Source organism: Prinia subflava, chromosome 1 (genome assembly GCF_021018805.1).
Source record: "Prinia subflava isolate CZ2003 ecotype Zambia chromosome 1, Cam_Psub_1.2, whole genome shotgun sequence".
NCBI classification, from domain to species: domain Eukaryota; kingdom Metazoa; phylum Chordata; class Aves; order Passeriformes; family Cisticolidae; genus Prinia; species Prinia subflava.
In genome coordinates, this window is record NC_086247.1 from 897,012 (window position 1) to 916,927 (window position 19,916).

Below are 19,916 nucleotides of genomic sequence, written 5' to 3' on the forward strand. Positions count from 1 at the left end.
TGTGAGGATGAGCCCAGGACACAGCAGGGTTTGTGTTTGGTGCATTCACATGGCAGGGCACATCCAAAACTTCATCCACCACCACCCCAAGTGCTCCTCCTTGTTCTCAATCCCCTCCTCACCCAGCCTTTATCCTGCCTGTTTGGGAGTGCTCCAATCCAGCAGACTCTGCCCCTCTGCTCTGCTCTGATGATCTTGGAGAGCTCTGTTCATCTCGGGGTTCCTGGGAATAAGAGAAGCCTCTGATGGAGGATAACCAGAGCATGGCCACAGGGATGACTGTGGGCTGAAGGTTTGGGACAGCCACTGCCCCTGCCATTGGGGCATTTTTCAGGCTGGCTGCTCTTGCCTGGCACAGCCTGGTGAGTCCTGAGGTTGGGAATATTTTGCTTCCCACAGCTCTGCAATTCCATATCCCACACTCGAGGCCGTGCCCATCTTACCTTGGCAGCAGCTTGGATCAGTTGGTATTCTTTCCAACATTGGTGTCTCAGGTTCTTATCCCCGAGATTCGGTGCTAAAGTGTCTTTTGTCCTCTGAAACAACTCATGCCAGAAGCAGAAGAGGAGTCAGGAGTCGCCATCTCAGGTATTCCAAGGTTGTTTATTCTTTTTTGTCTCATAGTTCTTTCTGTGCTCTGCCAAGGTTCCTGCTGCAGCACAGAACTCCTGGTGACTCCTCGTGACTGGAAGGGTCTTGACTTCTTATACCACATGTTATGTGTCTATTATTTACAATTTATTACCAATGCCTACCACCTATGCTAGACAGGTCGTATCTACTCTAAACCAATCCCTTGTGACCCAGCACTGCAGAACATGGAGGGCAAGAACAAGAAGGAAGAGGAACAGGTCTATACTCTGATTCCTCCATCTTGGCTCTTCAGCCTCCATTCTAAAATACCCCAAATTCTACTTTTTCATCCTGTGATAAACTAACTACTCCTCATTTCACACTCTTGAGACTTGGAATTTCTCCTGGGCTCTGTGCCAAGGTTTCCAACCCCACTGTACAGACTCCAAATCCCCCTGTACAGATTCCAATTCTCTTGCTCAGATCCCAGACCCCTCCGCCAGGGTCCCAGACTCTCCAGGGCAATCAGAGAGATACCCTGGACTCTGACATAGGTGGACGAGGGAAGAGGTGTCAGTATCCTGCACCTGGACTTCTGCAAGTCCTTTGTTCCTGTGCCTGTGACAAGTTCCTTGTCTTTTAGCTGCAGAGATGTGGATGTTGGTTGGAACCATTTGGTGGATAAGGAATGGGCGGGATGTCCTCACTCAAATATTGTGGTCAGTGGCTGCATGTCCCTGTGTGGAGAACAGGGGATGAGCGGTGACCACTGGAGACTCAGGTAGGGATTCTTATCATTTTGCATTGTTGTCAGAAATGTGGGTTCTGGGATTTAGTGGGATGATCAGCAAAGCCAGGGAGCACTGCAAGGTCACAGGTAGTGTGGGTGGTTGTGTGGAGGGAAGGGATGGCGTTGAGAGGGGCAGGAACAGGTTGGGGATGTGGGATATTGTCAGTGAGATGAGGCTGAACAAGGCCAAGTGCAAGGTGCTGCGTCTGGTTTGCAGCAATGCCAGACATGGCTGCAGACTGGACAATGAGTGGACTGAGAGCAGCCCAGAGGAGAAAGGCTTGGGGTGTTGGAGGATGAAGAACTGGACATGCCCCGCCACGTGGATGAGCTGACCAGAAACTCCCCGTGTCCTGGGCTCATGCCCACAGCATGAGCAGAAGGTGAAGGGGGGATTCTGATCCTCTCCTCTGGTCGGGGTGGACTGGAGTTGTGTGTTCAGCTCTGGAACCTGAAAATTAGGGAGACCTGAAGCAGCTCGAGAGAATGTGAAAATGGGCCTGGAAGATGATGAGGGCCTGGAGCAAGGGATGTCCAGCCAAAATGAACACACCACCGCTGAGGGGCTTGTGCCAGCATCAAGGATAAATCTGCACTAGTGTGTCCAGGCCTGTGGTTAAACAACTGAGGTTCTTCTCTGTGATGCACACAAAGTGTGCCAGAGTGTCCTGGTGGGAACTGCAGGAGAGGTGCTGATTCCAAGAGAGGTGTTGGTGCAATTTGCACCCTCCACAAAAGGCTTGTGGAGACACAGATTGGCAGAACTTTGTGAGAAAGAAATTGAAGGAGACGTCAGGTTGCAATGCAAGAGAATTTTATTGAGATGTAATGAACAGTGAGAGGTCATGAGGAGCCATTGGAAGGGAGTGGGTCTGAGGTAGAAGTAGAGCAACCATCAGCCAAGGTCCTTTGCTTGCCGGTGGTTTGGCCAGAGCATCAAGGACTTCCTGCCCCACAGTGAGAACAACACAGCAGAGGTGCCCGATGGTCTCTGGCTTGGGAGAAGGGGTTTGCAGCAAAGGGGACTGGACAGAGCCAAAGGGGAGATGCAGAGCAGGGAGAGCAGGAGCTGGAAGTGCTGAGCCCCTTGGAGAGCCTTGGCCCAGAGAGGCGTCCTCAATGCCTGGGATGTGTTGCAGGGAGTGGGTGGTTGGTGTCAGGAGTGGTGCTGAGGGCCCTCAGCAGATGTAGCCGCCCCTTCTGCCGTAGCAGCCCAGGCCTCCCAGGCCGTAGCCAAAGCCACGGCCATAGCCAAGGCCGTAGCCAAAGGCACCAAATCCACCCGAGATGGGCTGTCCCTGCACGCTGAGCTCAGTGCCCACGGCAGCCGAGGAGGTGGATCCGACGGCGGTGTTCTGAGGGAAGGAGGTCATGATGGGTCCTGGCAGGGTCACCAGCACAGGGGCAGGGTCGATGATGACGCGGGAATCCTGGCATTGCAGGGCACAGGGCTCGTTGCAGCTGTTGGCCAGCGGGGTGGGTCCGCAGGGGGAGCAGAAGGTGTTGCAGGCCATGGGTGTGGTGTGGAGGGTCCTGGAAGAGAGGGGGATGAGACAAAGCAGGGGCATGGGGGGTGCAAGGGGCAGTGGTGCAGGAGGGAGGGGGAGTGTGGAGACTGTTGTGGGGCTGTGGGGAGGGGTGAGGGCCACTGAGGCTGTGGCTGAGCGTGCTGGCAGAGAGGGGCTGGGGGTTCAGGAGCAGGAGGGTCAGGGGTTTGAGACTCACCTGGTTGTCGGCAGGAGCAGGAGGAGAAGGTATGAGGAGAAGTGTGTGAGGGAGAGAGGCTCTGGGCCAGTTTTTATGCTGGTCTTGGCTGGGTGGGACAGCCTTGTCCCATGGCCTTGGGGCATTTCGTGGGCAGCATCTCTTTCTGCCTCAGCCTGGTGAATCCTCAGGTGGGGAATGTTTTCTTTCCTGAGTCTCTTCCACTGCATGTCCTTCACTTGGGGCTGTTTCCATTTGACCTTGGCCGCACCTCTTAATGGAGAGAATTAGTGACCATGACCTTGTTGGTGATCTCACATGTCAGGACATGTAGAGGATTCAACCAAAGCTTTGGAGAGCTCGGATGTCATCACTGAAGTCATTCCATGGCATGCTGACAATTTGTCCTGTGTGCATCCTGGCCTCGTGCCTCAAAGAACTCCCAGCTCTCTCAGCTTCTCGTTTTAAGGATGCTCCTGTTCCTTCATTTTCATGGTCTCACCCACTGCTCTTGATTAACCATGTCCACATCCTTGATGCACTGTGGAGCCCCATCAGTGGTGAACAAAAGGATGGATGCTGCCCTCAACCCTCTTGTGTTACTTTTCCTAATCCTGTCCTCGTAACAGCTGGAGTTTTCTGCAGCAAAGGGTACACGGCCAAAGGGTGGATTAAGCAATGATTGAGGAATTTTCTCTTCAAGTGTCTTTTACTCCCTATCATTCTGCATTTTTCCTTTCCGTGGGTCAGGCAGAGCCCAGCACTGTGACCCCACAGTGTGACCTTGGAATAGCAAAATTTCAAAAATATATACCCCTAAGATGACAGTGGTGAGAAGAAGAGCTTGGTGACCCTCCTCTGTTAATGACTGGCTTTTTCTAACAAAACACTTTTGCTCCAGACCCTTATCATTTATCTTATAAAAGTTATGAAACCCTATGGCTTCATAATGCAGAAAGCGGAAATTGACATCACAAACCAGCCATAGCAAGACACCGACTGGACTAATCATTGTTATTAGATTTCTGAATGAGGTATAGAAAAACTCTTTATATGACAGTGTATGCTGTTCTATAAATTTCAGAAATTCAAATAAACCCGAACGCTGGAATGAGTTTAGCCTGAGCAGATTCTTATTTGCCAGATCCTCTCTCGAGCCCATTCAAGAACAAGGCCATGAGCTCTCTTTCATCCAAGCACTGAGACTTTAAAAAGTTATTGCAGAGTGACCTCCCCAGGACATCAGAATTTCACTCAAAATTCCTGGGTGCAACACAAAAACTGATGGACATCCAGCAGCACAGAAGAGAATCTCAATCTTCAAAAGGCGCCCACAAACCACAGCACACGAGCCACAAAATGACATCATAGATGACATTGCAAATCTCCCGGGCTCTGGTTGTTTATTCATTCCTCCCCAAAACACATCTGACAATGAAATCCTAACAAATACCAACCCATGAAAATTGCCGCCAAGATCAGATGCACACCGCCTCCAGAACAGGACATGGAATTGCAGAACATCACAAAGGAAAACACTGCCCAGCTCATGACCTCACGCTAGGCTGGGCCATGCAAGAGTTGCTTGCCCCAAAATGCCCCAAGGCATGGGACAAGGCTGTCCCGCCCCTCCAGGACCAGCATAAAAGCTGGCCCAGAGCCTCTCTCCCTCACACACTTCTCCTCGCACCTTCTCCTCCTGCCGACAACCAGGTGAGCCTCAAACCCCTGACCCTCCTGCTCCTGCACCCCTGGCCCTCTCTGCCAGCACGCTCAGCCCCAGCCTCAGCAGCCCTCACACCTCCCCACAGCCCCACAGCAGCCTCCACATTCCCCCACCATCCTGACACCCTGACCCCTTGCAACCCCCAACCCTGCCCTGCCTCACCCCCCTCTCTCTTCCAGGACCCTCCACACCACACCCATGGCCTGCAACACCCTCTGCCGACCCTGCGGACCCACCCCGCTGGCCAACAGCTGCAACGAGCCCTGTGCCCTGCAATGCCAGGATTCCCGCGTCATCATCGACCCTGCCCCTGTGCTGGTGACCCTGCCAGGACCCATCATGACCTCCTTCCCCCAGAACACCGCCGTCGGATCCACCTCCTCGGCTGCCGTGGGCACTGAGCTCAGCGTGCAGGGACAGCCCATCTCGGGTGGATTTGGTGCCTTTGGCTACGGCCTTGGCTATGGCCGTGGGTTTGGCTACGGCCTGGGAGGCCTGGGCTGCTACGGCAGAAGGGGCGGCTACATCTGCTGAGGGCCCTCAGCACCATTCCTGACAGCAACCACCATCTCAGGGCCCTGGCAGCAGCTCCTGCAAGCAAAGAATCTTGGCTGATGGTCATCCTACTCGCACCTCACAACAGATTATTTCCACTTGTTTCCCCTGACTTTTCATTCTTTAACATCAATAAAGTTTTCTTGCATCAATCCTGGGATGCCTTCTTATCTTTTTAATTCCAATGGTTTATAATTGTCACTCAGCACATTATGGAGCTTAACAGACCATTGATAGTATCTGGCACAGGGTAGCAACCCTTTTTCTTACATAAAACTCAAAACAACTCAAAATTATATGTGCCACAGAACGCACAGAGGGGATGCTTCATACAAACATGCCACACATGCTTCAACTGCTACACCAAAGTCTTTGATACTACAGTTACCTCCTAGGCACAAAAATGGAAAAATCACTCCAGGCCAGTGCACACTTGACAAACTCTCTTCCTGACCAGGACTCTTGAAGCCTTCCACCAAAGAGATAAACAACATCAACCGCTTGGGCAGGAACTCTGCAGTGCAAGTGCTTCAATGGTTCTGCTCAAGCAAGACCAAGAGCAGCAGAACTTACAGCACCATGGACAGTTCAGATTTGGCCCTCCCAGGAGCAAGACTCCACCACCTCTTCCACTCTGTGGCCACGTTCTCAATGAAAGGTTCTTGTCTTCTTTGCCCATGGGGTTCCATCTCTTTTCACTTGTGCCCTTGCTCTCTTGCCCTGCACGTGTGCGCTGCTGAGAACGTCTGTGCTCCCGTTTTCATCCCCACCATCAGGGATCTGCACACACTGATGACACACCCCTGCCAAATCTCAATCCCTGGGAGTCCCAGCTCTCTCAGATTCTCCTCTAGGAATCATTTTCAGGCCTGTTTGTATCTGGGCAGCCCTGAGCTATTCCCACTGGGAAACCCAGAGCTGCCCACAACACCTCACATGGGACTTCACCAGTGCTGAGCAAACATAAACAGTCACCAACCACTTCCCTATCCCAACTCTTTCCCAGATCCTGCCCAGGAACCTTGGGGTCCCTTTTCCCATAAGGGTACAGGTGTACCTGCTCCATTTCTTCAACCACAGTCACAAAGGTTTTTTAGAAAAGAAAACAATTGTTCCAACTGGTATCCACATATTTCTTCCCACCCGGGATGATTTCCTCATTTCTTGAAATGAGGAAACAGCCCTTGGCAGATGCACTTGAGCTCCAGCAGATGTCCAGGGCCAATCGGGGTTTTGGTGTTGGCCAAAATGATCCAGCTCCTGGGCTACAATCTGGACTTTGGGTCACTGACCACAATCCTCTGGACCCAGCCCTTCAGACTCTTCTCAGGCCACCACGCTGGGCAGTGACACAACCCAGACTGGCCTGGTTGTCGAGGATAACGCAATGCTGGCCTCCAACAACCCTGGGCAACCTCCAAATCTTCTTTCTCACAACCACAAGCAGCCTCAGCCCCAGTAAAGGCCTCAAAAGCCCCAGATATCACAACCTCAAAGGCAAGAGGGGCACCAAGATGCCCTCAGTCAACAGGAAAGGTCAGGTGTAGTGTGAGGCTTAGCTAGGTGGGATCAAGGTGGGAATGTGAGGGAAGGGGCAAGAGCTCTACACACCTGTGCATCCCAGAGCAGCCTGAGAGGGCTGGGAGGGAATGGGGCTCCTCTTCACAACACACTCAAAACCCACAGCACACCAGTGCCACAGGGCGACCCTGCAGATGACAACCACACCTTCCTGAAGTTTTGGTTGTTTATTCAGCCCTCCCTGACACTCACCTTCAGAGCAAACCCTCCCAAATGCCACTAACCCTTAAATACCAATCACTCACACTTAGAAGCTGCCCTCAAGGTCAGAAGGACAGGGCCTCAAGAGAAGGACATGGAATTGTGGAATTCCATAAAGACAAATTGACATGACAGAGAGGGAAAGGCAAGCATGCTGACCATCAGGTAGCATTTAATGGGTTTTGCTCACAGGAACACAAAATTACGATTTGCAGGATATAAATCATTATGAAACCTGGTGGCCTGAATGCGGAATAAGGGAATTGACACCACAGACCAGCCCGAGGACAAAAGGGAACAAAAACTCTGTTTGTTGTTTGTTATTGGATTTCTGAATGAGGTCAAGGAATGCCCTTTGCATGTAAGAGTATGTTCAAATTAAAATCTGAGAAATCCAAGTAGACCATAACAATTGAACAGGTTCAGCCTAAACAACCTCTGGTTTACCAGATCTTGCGAGCCCATTCAAGACACAAGGCCATGAGCTCTCGTTAATCCATCATCAAGAGTTCCCAGGCATCAGGATCTTTCCAAGTTGTTGCAGAGTGACCTCCCCAGGGCATCAGCAGCTCCCTCAGCACTCCTGGGTGCAACACAGTGACTGATGCACATCCAGAGGCACAGAACAGAGTCCCAGTCTTCAAAGGGCAGCCACAAACAACAGCACACGAGAGCCACAAAATGACATCACTGATGACGTTGCAAATCTGCAGGGCTCTGGTTGTTTATTCATTCCTCCCTGACACACATCTGACAATGAAATCCTCCCAAAAACCAACACATGAAAATTGCCTCCAAGATCAGATGGACACTGCCTCCAGAGCAGGACATGGAATTGCAAAACATCACAAAGGAAAACACTGCTCATCTCATGACCTCATGCTAGGCTGGGCCATGCAAGAGCTGCTGCCTCCAAAATGCCCCAAGGCAATGGGACAAGGCTGTCCCGCCCCTCCAGGACCAGCATAAAAGCCAGCCCAGAGCCTCTCTCCCTCACACACTTCTCCTGAATCCTTCTCCTCCTGCTCCTACCAACAACCAGGTAAGCCTGAAACCCCTGACCCTCCTGCTCCTGCACCCCCAGCCCCTCCCTGCCAGAATGCTCAGCTCCAGCCTCAGCAGCCCTCACACCTCCCCACAGCCCCACAACACCCTCCACAATCCCTCTCCCTCCGGCACAACTGCCCCTTGCACCCTCCATGCCCCTGCTTTGTCTCATCCCCCTCTCTTCCAGGACCCTCCACACCACACCCATGGCCTGCAACACCCTCTGCCGACCCTGTGGACCCACCCCGCTGGCCAACAGCTGCAACGAGCCCTGTGCCCTGCAATGCCAGGATTCCCGCGTCATCATTGACCCTGCCCCTGTGCTGGTGACCCTGCCAGGACCCATCATGACCTCCTTCCCCCAGAACACCGCCGTTGGATCCACCTCCTCGGCTGCTGTGGGCACTGAGCTCAGTGTGCAGGGACAGCCCGTCTCGGGTGGATTTGGTGCCTTTGGCTACGGCCGTGGGTTTGGCTACGGCCTGGGAGGCCTGGGCTGCTACGGCAGAAGGGGCGGCTACATCTGCTGAGGGCCCTCAGTACCACTCCTGACACCAACCACCCACTCCCTGCAACACATCCCAGGCCTTGAGGACGCCTCTCTGGGCCAAGGCTCTCCAAGGGGCTCAGCACTTCCAGCTCCTGCTCTCAGGGCTCCAAGCAAGGCAGCAGCCAAGGGGCCAGCCTGGGCTGCCTGCAAACATGGACCATCTCCCTCCTCCCTTTCTCCTGCTCCCTGCTCTGCATCTCCCCTTTGGCTCTGTCCAGTCCCCTCTGGACAAACCCCTTCTCCCAAGCCAGAGACCACTGAGCACCTCTGCTGGGCTGCTCCCACTGTGTGGCAGGAAAGTCTTGATGCTCTGGCCCAACCCTTAAGGAAAGCAGCTCTGCTGATGGTCACCCTGCTCACAATCCAGACCAAGTTCCTTCCACCGGCTTCCCCCTTGTTTTCACTCTTCTACCTCAATAAAGTTTTCTTGCATCACAACCTCACATGACTCTGTTCTTTCTTCTCCCAGGACTCTTCCAGTCTCACTCAGGGCTAAGGCAAATTTGTACAGGTAATTGGTGTGGGTGGAAAAGTGCACCAAGGCCTTTCTTAGGAAATACGGCTACAGTTCCATTTCCTCTGGCACACTTTGGTCTTCCATTCCTCCACAGAAACCCTTCACTTGCTTTAAATCAGGCCTGGATACATTAGTGCAGGTCTTTTCCTGCTTCTGACACAAGCCCCTCATGGTCTCTGCGTTCACTTTTGCCTCCAGCCCCTCAGCATCTCCCAGGCTCATCTCCAGGTCTGCTCGAGCAGGTCCTTGTCTTCCTTCTCATGGATGGCCCAACCTGACAAGTCGTGAGCTGGGGATTCCCTGCCTTCCCCCACATCCACAGCGTCATGTTCTGCTCTTGGGGTCGTGTCCATCCAACCTTCACAACAGCTTTTAAATGCGAGTTTTAGAGAACATATTCTGGTATTTATGGTTCGTGTCAGGGCGGGTGAAGGCATGACCAAAGCTTTGGAGTGGTCACCACTGAGGTCACCCTGTGGTATTTCTATGCTGTGGTTTGGGGGTCTGTGGGGAAGAGCTGCCACCACAATCTGGCAGCCCTGTGAGGCTGGTCTGCATTTTGCAGCTGTTGTACCTTCAATCCCATTCCCTCCCTCCATGCTTTTCTCCCAGCTGGCAATGGCTGACACTGAACCACTTTTTCCCTGTGATTGTTCTTTGTGTGTGTCCTGGTGCCCCTCTTGCTTTTACATTTTTTATATCCAGGAGCTTTTGGGTCATTTCTAGGGCTAAGGACTGAGGTCACTTATGGGTGCTGAAACCTTGATCAGAGAGAGAAATCAAGCAACAGCTAAGTCTGTGTGAAATTGTCACATTGCTTTCTCACAATGGCTTGGGAAACTGTGGAATCAAGTTTATCAAGAGGAATCAAAAAAGAGGAATCAAAATCAATCTTGGGAAGGTGAAAGACTGTTAGCAGATGGTGTTTTTATAAGTTGTTTTTTACTTGGAAAAAATGGTTAAGGGGTGTTGTTCTGAACGTCCAATCACCTCTCTTTCTCAACAATGTCTGTAAAAGAATGGAGAAATAATAAAGATGAGCTCTTTGCCATCTAAGAATAAAGAGTCCATGTCGTTCTACTGCCATCCCTAAGCAGACGACGACATGCACTTCTCTGGGCAATGTCTGGTTGTCAGAAAGAAGATTGCCCTGGGTTGTTGGAGGAGAGCATTGCATAGTCCTTGACAATAACCCAAGCACGTCCAGATTGTGTCACTGCCCAACGTGGTGGCCTGAGAAGGGTCTGAAGGGCTGGGTCCAGAGGCTTGTGGTCAGTGACCCAAAGTCCAGATGGCAGCAAGTCCCCAGGGCTGTCGGCCAGGAGTTGGATCCTTTTGGCCAACACCGAAAACCTGAGTGGCCCTGGACATCTGCTGGAGCTCAGCAAGGGCAGCTGCAAAGGGCTGTTTGTTGGTAGGAGTCATCCCAGGTAGGAAGTAATGTTTTGGAGTCACTTGGAACAATGATTTTCTAAGAAAAATCAAAGTCTTTTTTGGTGGTGTGGTTGAGAAGAAATGGACCAGGAGCTGTCCCTGTGTGGGTAAGGAAGCTCAAATGTCCAGGGACAAAGTGGGAAAAGTGTTGTGATGAGACAGGGGGAGGTGACTTCTGCTGTCTCCTGGGTGACATCCCATGTGAGGCGTTATAAACCGTCCTGGGCTCCTGAGTGTGAAAACAAAGTCCATTGAATGGATCTAGACCATTTCAGGGCCAGAAATGATCTAAAGTTTTTGGGGAAACTTTCCTAGAGGAGAGGCTGAGAGAGCTGGGACTCCCAGGGGTTGAGATTGGACAGGGGTGTGTCGTCAGTGTGTGCAGATCCCTGATGGTCGGGGATGAGGACAGGGGAGCCCGGCCGCTCTCAGCAGCGCACACGTCCAGGGCAAGAGAGGAAGGGCACAAATGGGAACTCCATGGGCAAAGAAGACAAGAACCTTTCATTGAGAACGTGGCCACAGAGTGGAAGAGGGGGTGGAGTCTTGCTCCTGGGAGGGTGAAATCTGAACTGTCCATGGTGCTGTAAGTTCTGCTGCTGTTGGTCTTGCTTGAGCAGAACCATTGAAGCACTTGCACTGCAGAGTTCCTGCCCAAGCGGTTGATGTTGTTTATCTCTTTGGTGGAAGGCTTCAAGAGTCCTGGTCAGGAAGAGAGTTTGTCAAGTGTGCACTGGCCTGGAGTGACTTTTCCATTTTTGTGCCTAGGAGGTAACTGTTGTGTCAAAGATTTTGGTGTCGCATTTCCAGGGTGTGTAACATGTTCTGCAAGATGTCCCTTCCTGTGCTTCCAATGCCAGAATTTGTTATTTGTTGTTTTGATTTGATGTCTATGAAAGGAGAAGTGTTGCTGCCCTGTTCCACATACTCCCAGTGGCCTGTTCAGATCTAGAATGTGGTAGGTGAGGATGGGAGATCATTGGAAGAAAATAAGATAAGGAGGCATCTCAGGGTTGATGCAAGAAAACTTTATTGATGTTAAAGAATGAAAAGTCAGGGGAAAGAAGTGGAAATAATCGATTGTGAGGTGCGAGTAGGGTGACCATCAGCTGAACTGCTTTGCTTTCAGGAGCTGCTGCCAAAGCCATGAGCTGGTGGTGTCGGGGTGGTGCTGAGATCCCTTAGCAGATGTAGCCGCCCCTTCTGCCGTAGCAGCCCAGGCCTCCCAGGCCATAGCCAAAGCCACGGCCATAGCCAAGGCCGTAGCCAAAGGCACCAAATCCACCCGAGATGGGCTGTCCCTGGGCATTGAGTTCACTGCCAACAGCAGCCGAGGAGGTGGATCCGACGGCGGTGTTCTGGGGGAAGGAGGTCATGATGGGTCCTGGCAGGGTCACCAGCACAGGGGCAGGGTCGATGATGACGCGGGAATCCTGGCATTGCAGGGCACAGGGCTCGTTGCAGCTGTTGGCCAGCGGGGTGGGTCCACAGGGTCGGCAGAGGTTGTTGCAGGCCATGGGTGTGGTGTGGAGGGTCCTGGAAGAGAGGGGGGTGAGGCAGGGCTGTGGAGGAGTGGGGGTTTGAGGTGTGCGGGAGTGTGGAGACTGTTGTGGGGCTGTGGGGAGGTGTGAGGGCTGCTGAGGCTGGGGCTGAGCATGCTGGAAGAGAAGGGTCACAGGTACAGGAGCAGGAGGGTCAGGGGTTTGAAGCTCACCTGGTTGTCAGCAGGAGCAGGAGGAGAAGTGAGGAGAAGTGTGTGAGGGAGAGAGGCTCTGGACCAGCTTTTATGCTGGTTGTAGAAGGGTGGGACAACTTTGTTCCCTGACCTTGGGGTATTTTGGAGGCAGCAGCTTTTGGCTGGCCCAGCCTGGTGAATCATCAGGTGAGGAGTGTGGTTTTCTGTACAATTCTGCAATTCCATGTCCTGCTCTGGAGCCTGTGTCCTTCTGACCTTGGTGGCAGCTTTAGAGTGAGAGTTGGTATTTGGGAGGGTGTGATTGTTGAATGTGTGTCAGGGAGGAGTTAATAAACAACCAGAGCCCAGCAGATTTGCAGTGTCATCAGTGATGTCATTTAGTGGCACTCGTGTGCTGTGGTTTGTGGGTGCCTTGTGAAGACTGGGACTGTTCTGTGCCGCTGGATGTCCATCAGTCATTTTTTTGCACCCAGGAATGCTGAGGGAGCTGCTGATGCCCTGGGGAGGTCACTCTGCCATAACCTGGCAAGGTTCTTGTGCCTTTGAGGGCTTCCTGATGAATGAAGGAGAGCTCATTGCCTTTTGTCTTGAATGGGATCAAGGGAGAGGATCCTGCAAAGTAGAGGCTGTTCAGGCTGAACCTGTTCCATTTTCCAGGCCCATTTGGATTTCTGCAATCTACCTGACAGCATACAATGTCATTTAAAGCATATTTCTTGACCTCATTCATGAATTTTATAAACAAACAACAAGCCCGTGTTTGCCCAGGCTGGTCTGTGACGTCAATTCTCTTATTCCACATTCAAGCCACAAGATTTCATAATTTAAAACTTCTAGGTCTTAGCATTTTGTTCCTGTTAGCAAAAGCTAATTGTTACTAATGGATGATCAGCTCATCCTCCTCATCCTCCCTCCTATGTCACGGTGCTAGCATTCCTTTGTAAAATTCTGCAATTTCAAGCCATTTTCTTGAGGTCTTTTCCATCTGACTTTGAAGGCAATATTTAAATGCGAGCATTAGAGGTTAAAGGAGGGTGTTGATGGCCTTGTCAGGGCAAGCTGAAGACGTCACCAAAGCTTTGGGGAGGTTGGGTGTCATCAGTGGGGTCACCCCAGGGCACTCAGGTTCCGTGATTTGTGGGATTTCTGTGATTGTGAAAATGGGCCCCAAACCATCACGGCTCTGTCAGGCCGGTCTGGGCTTTGCAGGAGCACTGCTTGTGAGGGTCTGCTCCTTTCATCACATTGTTTCCATCCCCACCATGCTGAGGTCTCTAAAGGTGTTTTTATAAACGAGACCTTTCCCTTTGTGGATGGGAAAGCGATCCTGTTGTTTAAGGAGGATCCCATCCTGCCCTAGAATCTTGTGTTGGATCATCCATAACTCATCTCATCTGGGCCCAGCAAGGTTTACAATGTGGGGTTCTACCTGACACATGGAAAGGGAAAATAGTGAAGGATAAACAGAACAAGACATGTGATGAGAACAATTCCTCAAAAGTTGATTAATCCACCCTTTGGCCGTGTACTCTTTGCTGCAAAAAACCAGCTGTAACCAGAACAGGATTAGGAAAAAAATATAAGGGGGTTCAGGGCAGTGTCCATCCTTTCTCCCACCACTGGTGGGGCTCCACAGTGGAACAAGGACATGGTTGACCAAGAGCAACTGAAGGAGACCATGACACTGTCAGGACCAGAGAATGCTTAAAAGGAGATGAAACTAGGGACATGAAATTTTGTTCAGACATGAGACAAAAAAGCAAATGGGACATGTGTTTAATATGCCGTGGTGTGATCTCAGTGTCGACTTTCCTGTTCTGCAAGTCTGTAATTGAATCTTCTATGTGTCCTGACACATGCCACCATCAACAAGATATTGGTCACTAATTCTCCCAACCAGGAGGTTCTACCAAGGTCAGATGAACACAGCCTCAAGAAAAGGACATGGAATTGCAGAGTTGCAAGAAGGAAAACTCTCCCCACGTCATGACTCACCAGGCTGAGGCAGCCAAGAGCTGCTTCCAAAAATGCCCCAAGGCCATGGGACAAGGCACTCCCACCCCACCAGGAGCAGCATAAAAACCGGCCCAGAGCCTCTCTCCCTCACACATTTCTCCTCACAGCTTCTCCTCCTGCTCCTGCCAACAACCAGGTGAGCCTCAAATCCCTGACCCTCCTGCTCCTTCAGCCTTGGCCCCTCTCTGCCAGCATGGTCAGCCCCAGCCTGAACAGCCCTCACACCTCCCCACAGCCCCACAACACCCTCCACACTCCACAACAGCGTCCTGCATCACTGCCCCTTGCCCTCCCCACACCCCTGCCCTGCCTCACCCCCCTCTCTCTTCCAGGACCCTCCACACCACACCCATGGCCTGCAACAGCCTCTGCCGACCCTGTGGACCCACCCCGCTGGCCAACAGCTGCAACGAGCCCTGTGCCCTGCAATGCCAGGATTCCCGCGTCATCATCGACCCTGCCCCTGTGCTGGTGACCCTGCCAGGACCCATCATGACCTCCTTCCCCCAGAACACCGCCGTCGGATCCACCTCCTCGGCTGCCGTGGGCACTGAGCTCAGTGTGCAGGGACAGCCCATCTCGGGTGGATTTGGTGCCTTTGGCTACGGCCTTGGCTATGGCCGTGGCTTTGGCTACGGCCTGGGAGGCCTGGGCTGCTACGGCAGAAGGGGCGGCTACATCTGCTGAGGGCCCTCAGCACCACTCCTGACACCAACCACCCACTCCCTGCAACACATCCCAGGCACTGAGGACGCCTCTCTGGGCCAAGGCTCTCCAAGGGGCTCAGCACTTCCAGCTCCTGCTCTCAGGGCTCCAAGCAAGGCAGCAGCCAAGGGGCCAGCCCGGGCTGCCTGCAAACATGGCCCATCTGCCTCCTGCTCTTCTCCCACTCCGTGTTCCCTGCTCTCTGCTCTCCCCTTGAGCTCTGTCCAGTCCCCTCTGCTGCAAACCCCTTCTCCCAAGCCAGAGACCACTGGGCACCTCTGCTGGGCTGCTCCCACTGTGGGGCAGGGAGTTCTCGATACTCTGGCCAAACCATCTGCAAGCAAAGGACCTCAGCTGATGGTCACCCTCTTTGCCACTCCGCCCAATTCCCTTCCTCTGGCTGCTCCTGCTTTTTCACTATTTTGTCTCAATAAAATTTTTCTTGCATCTCAGTTTCAGATGTCTCTTTTCTTTTATGGACTCATAATAATCTGGGTGTGAAACCTGTTTCCCATTCACTGCACACAGGAGGTCAGGAATCCACAGCCCAAGTGTCTTCAGCTGACATTTAGGTTGGACATTAAGGAAACTTCCTTCACAGAAAAGGTTGTGATTCCTTTCACAGACTGCACAGCGTAATGGCAAAGTCACCATCCCTGCAGATGTGTCACCTGGGGACATGGGTTAGTGGGCGCCTTGGTGCTGCTTTGGGAATGGTTAGACTTTGTATTGAAAATCTTTTGCAACAAAAATGTTTCTAAGATGTGATTGTTTAATGGTGGATTTTGTAGTCCTGCATTAACAGCTGTACTCAATGAACTCAAAGAGGCTTTTCCAGCTGAACGGACTTCACGTCTGTTGGTGGCACTTGTGCAAGGGAGCAGAGGCCATTGGGGAGTGGCAGCAGAGGAGGGGTGAGCAGGGCCTTGTGTCAAGTTGTGTCAAATGCCGATGGGTGAGGCCACTTCTCATGGAAGATTTCCCTTTAGGAAACGGTGCTCGAGCTCTGTGTCTGCTCTGTGCCAGTGACTCAGGCTGGGCATGAGGAGAGAGCTGTGGCTGCTGTGGAATTCCATTCTTTTGTGAAGCCTTTGAGGCTCCTTCCCTTTCCATGCTCCCAGAGCAGCTGAGCAAGCCCAGGTTGCCTGAGTGGCCTGAGAGTGGCTGCGGGGCTGTGCCCAGAGGCTGGGGATCAGCGTCCCACAGTGCAAATGGAGACAAGTCTCAAGGGAAGTAGGTGAAGAGTTGGATTGAGGGGGACAACCCCGTTCCACATCCTCCACAAAGATGTGGGCAGTGGGACTTTTGCCCCCTCTGTGAGTTGGCAGATGACGGAGTGGCTGAGGCACAAGATGGTTGTGCCATCAGTCAGAGGAGAATGAGGGTGAAAGGAATCTCCTGAAGTTCAAGCAAGGGAAAATGTGAAGCTCTGCATCTGGGCAGAAGCAGCAGTGAGCTCCAGCTCCTGCTGTGGGCTGAGGCTGCAAAGCAACCTTGCTGAGCATGACCCTGTGGTGCTGGTGGAGAGCAAGGGGACAACAAAATCTCGATCCTTTCCTTCCTTGAAAAACCATCACCATTGTCCAAGATAGATTTCAGGCAGTTCTTGCCATGAAGTCAGGGGAAGTGGCCTTTTCTCTCTTTAGAACTCTGGTGGGCTCCCATGTGGGTGGTGTGGGCTTTTCTGGGCTGTCCAGAGAAAGAAGCACAAGGGCTTAGTGAAACAAGACCAGATCAGGACCAGAAAGGGCAGGAGAATCTTTCCTGCAGGGCAGAGAGAGCTGGGACTCCCAGGAGACGAAGCTGGACATGGGAGTATCATCAGCATCCTCAGATCCCTGATGGCAGGAAATGAAGTTGAGGTAGCCTGGCTGTTCCCAGCATTGCTCACACATGAAGGAAAAGGGAGAAGGGCAGAAGAGAAAACAGATGGAATTCCACGGGCAAGGAAGGAAAGAATTTTGGGGTGTGAGAGTGCTCGCAGAGTGGAAAAAGTGGAGGAGTCTGCCGGGAGAACCAAAACTGAGCTGGCCGTGGTCCTGGAAATGCTGCCCTTGCTGAATGTGCTTGAGCAGAGGGATATGAAGCACTGGTATTCCCAAGAGTTCGTGCCCCAGTGGATGATGCTGTTCCTCCTGTTTGCTGGGGGGTTTCAAGAGTCCTGCTGGGAAGAGAGTTTTCACGCTTGTGCTGACACAGAGAGACTGCAACAGCCATGAGCTGGAGACCATGGATGTGTCAAAACCTTTGGGGAAGTGGGTCCTAGGACTGTGAGATGTTCTGGAAGGTGTGCCCTCCTGCCCTGCTTCCAGTGCCTCTCTTGGTTGTTACTGGTGGTGACATTTTTCCTAAGAGGGGTGTTCTTTCCCATCCACACCAGTGGCCTGTCTGGCATTTTGCTGGGTGAGGATGTAAAACCACTGGAATTCAAAAAGATAAGGAGGAATCTCAGACTTTGATGCAGGAAAACTTTATTGAGGGAAAAAAAATGAAGACAGGAGAAAGAACTAGAAAGAATCCAGAGTGAGATGCAAGTAGGACAACCATCAGCTGAGGTGATTTGCTTGCAGGAGCTGCTGACAAAGCCATGAGCTGGTGGTGTCAGGAGTGGTGCTGAGGGCCCTCAGCAGATGTAGCCGCCCCTTCTGCCGTAGCAGCCCAGGCCTCCCAGGCCGTAGCCAAACCCACGGCCATAGCCAAGGCCGTAGCCAAAGGCACCAAATCCACCCGAGATGGGCTGTCCCTGCACACTGAGCTCAGTGCCCACGGCAGCCGAGGAGGTGGATCCGACGGCGGTGTTCTGGGGGAAGGAGGTCATGATGGGTCCTGGCAGGGTCACCAGCACAGGGGAAGGGTTGATGATGACGTGGGAATCCTGGCATTGCAGGGCACAGGGCTCGTTGCAGCTGTTGGCCAGCGGGGTGGGTCTGCAGGGGGAGCAGAGGTTGTTGCAGGCCATGGGTGTGGTGTGGAGGGTCCTGGAAGAGAGGAGGGTGAGGCAGGGCTGTGGGAGTGAAGGGATTTGAGGGACAATGATGCAGAAGAGAGAGGGAGTGTGGAGGCTGTTGTGGGGCTGTGGGGAAGCCTGAGGGTTGCTGAGGCTGGGGCTGAGCGTGCTGGCAGAGAAGGGCCAAGGCTGAAGGAGCAGGAGGGTCATAAGTTTGAGACTCACCTGGTTGTCAGCAGGAGCAAGAGAAGAAGGCGTGAGGAGAAGTGTGTGAGGGAGAGAGGCTCTGGGCCGGCTTTTATGCTGTTTCTGGAGGGGCGGGACAGGTTTGTCCCATGGCCTTGGGGCATTTTGCTGGCAGCAGCACTTGCCTGGCCCAGTCTGGTGAGTCAGGAGTTGGGGGAGTGTTTTCCTTCATGCAATTCTGCAATTCCATGTCCTTTCTTGATGCTGTGTCCATCTGACCTTGGGAAGCAGCTTTAATACTTTGGTATTTGGGTGGATTTGTTTGTTCAATGTGTGTCAGGGAGAGGTGGATGAACAACCAGAGCCCTGGAGATTTGCAATGTCACCAGTGAGGTCATTTTGTGGCCCTCATGTGCTGTGGTTTTTGTCTGCCTTGTGAAGACTTGGCCCCTCTTCTGTGCCCCTGGATGTCCATCAGTCCTTGTGCTGCACCCAGGAATGCTGAGGGAGTGGCTGATGTCCTGGGGAGGTCACTCTGCAATAACTTGGAAAGTTCCCAGTGTTTGGGATCTCTTCCTCATGGATGAAGGAGGGCTCTTGGCCCTGTGTCTTGAATAGGTTAAAGAGAGAGGACATTTAACGTGAGAGGTCATTCAGATTGAACTTATTCCAATGTTACTGCCCATTTGGATTTCTCAGATTTGCATGACAATGTACTCTGCCATTTAAACTGTATTCCTTGATGTTTTTAAGAAATCCAATAAAGAAACCACAAACTGGGCTTGATACCTTTTTTCCTCAGGCTGTCTGTGACGTCTACTCACTTATTCCGCATTCAAACCACAAGTTTCATAACTCATAACCTGTAATTGTTAACATTGTGTTCCTGTTAGCAAATAACCAGTAACTCCTAGTGGACAATCAGTGAGCTCCAGTGTCACTCCCCACAAAGTGGGTGTCTTTGTAGAACTGTGGAATTCCATATCCTGCTCCTGAGGCCCTGTCCATCTGTAGTGGTAACTTTTAATCACGAGTACTAAGCGGACAAATTCTTCTGTTGATGATTCATGTCAGAGAGGGCTGAAGACGTGACCCAAGCTTTGGAGAGGTGGGTTGTCATCACTGTGGTGACCCCGTGTCCCTTGTGTGCTGTAGTTTGTTGGCGTCTTCTGAAAAATTTGCCCAAATTTCTCATAGTTCTGATAGGCTGATCTGAGCTTTGGAGCTCTGCCAAGGGGGAGGCGTTGCACCTTCCATTGCCTTCCACCCCTCCATGCATTTATACCAATTGGCAAAGCCTCAGGTTTCCATCTGGACATGCTCAGTGGGTGCTTGGGTGACACTCTTGCCTCAAATGTTTTGATATTTTGGGTCTTTGCTTGGGCTGAGTGCCAAGGGGTGAGCCCCCCTGTGATTGCCTGAATGAGGATTGGGATGTTTACCAGGGTTGTTGGATGTGAGCACTGCACGATCCTCAAAATAACCCAGTCAAGTCCAGGTGGTGTCAGTGTCCAGCATAGTGGACTGAGAAATATCTGAAGGGCTGTATTTTCTTGAAGAGCCAGATGTATTTAGCTCTGTGAGGGTTCAACACCTCTGAGGGTGTCCAGAACCTCACAGAAAATGGTTTAAAATATTTAGCGAGACGGCATGATTGAGTGTGTCTTGAAAAAGCAAAAAGGTTTTAA

General features: G+C 52.1%; 5 protein-coding genes and 1 pseudogene across 5 annotated transcripts; 3 read left to right on the forward strand and 3 right to left on the reverse strand.

The window, feature by feature from the left end:
* Positions 1 to 2,541: 2,541 nt before the first annotated feature.
* Positions 2,542 to 2,889, reverse strand: LOC134561747 (feather beta keratin-like). Its single transcript, XM_063418987.1, has one exon. It carries the CDS (start codon positions 2,875 to 2,877, stop codon positions 2,542 to 2,544), a length of 336 nt encoding a protein of 111 aa, XP_063275057.1. The 5' UTR covers positions 2,878 to 2,889.
* Positions 2,890 to 4,979: 2,090 nt separating this feature from the next.
* LOC134561754 (feather beta keratin-like) lies at positions 4,980 to 5,351 on the forward strand. The gene has a single exon (XM_063419000.1). It carries the CDS (start codon positions 4,992 to 4,994, stop codon positions 5,325 to 5,327), a length of 336 nt encoding a protein of 111 aa, XP_063275070.1. The 5' UTR covers positions 4,980 to 4,991; the 3' UTR covers positions 5,328 to 5,351.
* Positions 5,352 to 8,047: 2,696 nt separating this feature from the next.
* LOC134561762 (feather beta keratin-like) lies at positions 8,048 to 8,707 on the forward strand (annotated as a pseudogene).
* Positions 8,708 to 11,859: 3,152 nt separating this feature from the next.
* Positions 11,860 to 14,362, reverse strand: LOC134561600 (feather beta keratin-like). The gene is made up of 3 exons (XM_063418737.1): positions 14,358 to 14,362; positions 12,393 to 12,545; positions 11,860 to 12,214 (listed from the first exon to the last, which is right to left on the reverse strand). The coding sequence occupies exons 1-3, from the start codon at positions 14,360 to 14,362 to the stop codon at positions 11,860 to 11,862; spliced, it is 513 nt and encodes a 170-aa protein (XP_063274807.1).
* A 39-nt stretch (positions 14,363 to 14,401) lies between these two features.
* On the forward strand, positions 14,402 to 15,306 carry LOC134561766 (feather beta keratin-like). Its single transcript, XM_063419026.1, has 2 exons — positions 14,402 to 14,526; positions 14,723 to 15,306. The coding sequence occupies exons 1-2, from the start codon at positions 14,402 to 14,404 to the stop codon at positions 15,075 to 15,077; spliced, it is 480 nt and encodes a 159-aa protein (XP_063275096.1). The 3' UTR covers positions 15,078 to 15,306.
* Positions 15,307 to 17,718: 2,412 nt separating this feature from the next.
* LOC134561771 (feather beta keratin-like) lies at positions 17,719 to 18,392 on the reverse strand. The gene is made up of 2 exons (XM_063419040.1): positions 18,268 to 18,392; positions 17,719 to 18,073 (listed from the first exon to the last, which is right to left on the reverse strand). Exons 1-2 carry the CDS (start codon positions 18,390 to 18,392, stop codon positions 17,719 to 17,721), a joined length of 480 nt encoding a protein of 159 aa, XP_063275110.1.
* Positions 18,393 to 19,916: the final 1,524 nt, after the last annotated feature.

What these genes read in the sequence shown, in the direction of transcription:
- LOC134561747 (XM_063418987.1), bottom strand. Translation starts at nt 2,877, where the DNA reads ATGGCCTGCAACACCTTCTGCTCCCCCTGCGGACCCACCCCGCTGGCC.
- LOC134561600 (XM_063418737.1), bottom strand. An exon ending in CTGCTCCTGCTGACAACCAG is followed by an intron (nt 12,215 to 12,392) that starts GTGAGCTTCAAA and finishes CCTCTCTTCCAG; the next exon opens with GACCCTCCACACCACACCCA.
- LOC134561771 (XM_063419040.1), bottom strand. Translation starts at nt 18,392, where the DNA reads ATGCCCCAAGGCCATGGGACAAACCTGTCCCGCCCCTCCAGAAACAGC. An exon ending in TTGCTCCTGCTGACAACCAG is followed by an intron (nt 18,074 to 18,267) that starts GTGAGTCTCAAA and finishes CCTCTCTTCCAG; the next exon opens with GACCCTCCACACCACACCCA.
- LOC134561754 (XM_063419000.1), top strand. Translation starts at nt 4,992, where the DNA reads ATGGCCTGCAACACCCTCTGCCGACCCTGCGGACCCACCCCGCTGGCC.
- LOC134561766 (XM_063419026.1), top strand. Translation starts at nt 14,402, where the DNA reads ATGCCCCAAGGCCATGGGACAAGGCACTCCCACCCCACCAGGAGCAGC. An exon ending in CTGCTCCTGCCAACAACCAG is followed by an intron (nt 14,527 to 14,722) that starts GTGAGCCTCAAA and finishes TCTCTCTTCCAG; the next exon opens with GACCCTCCACACCACACCCA.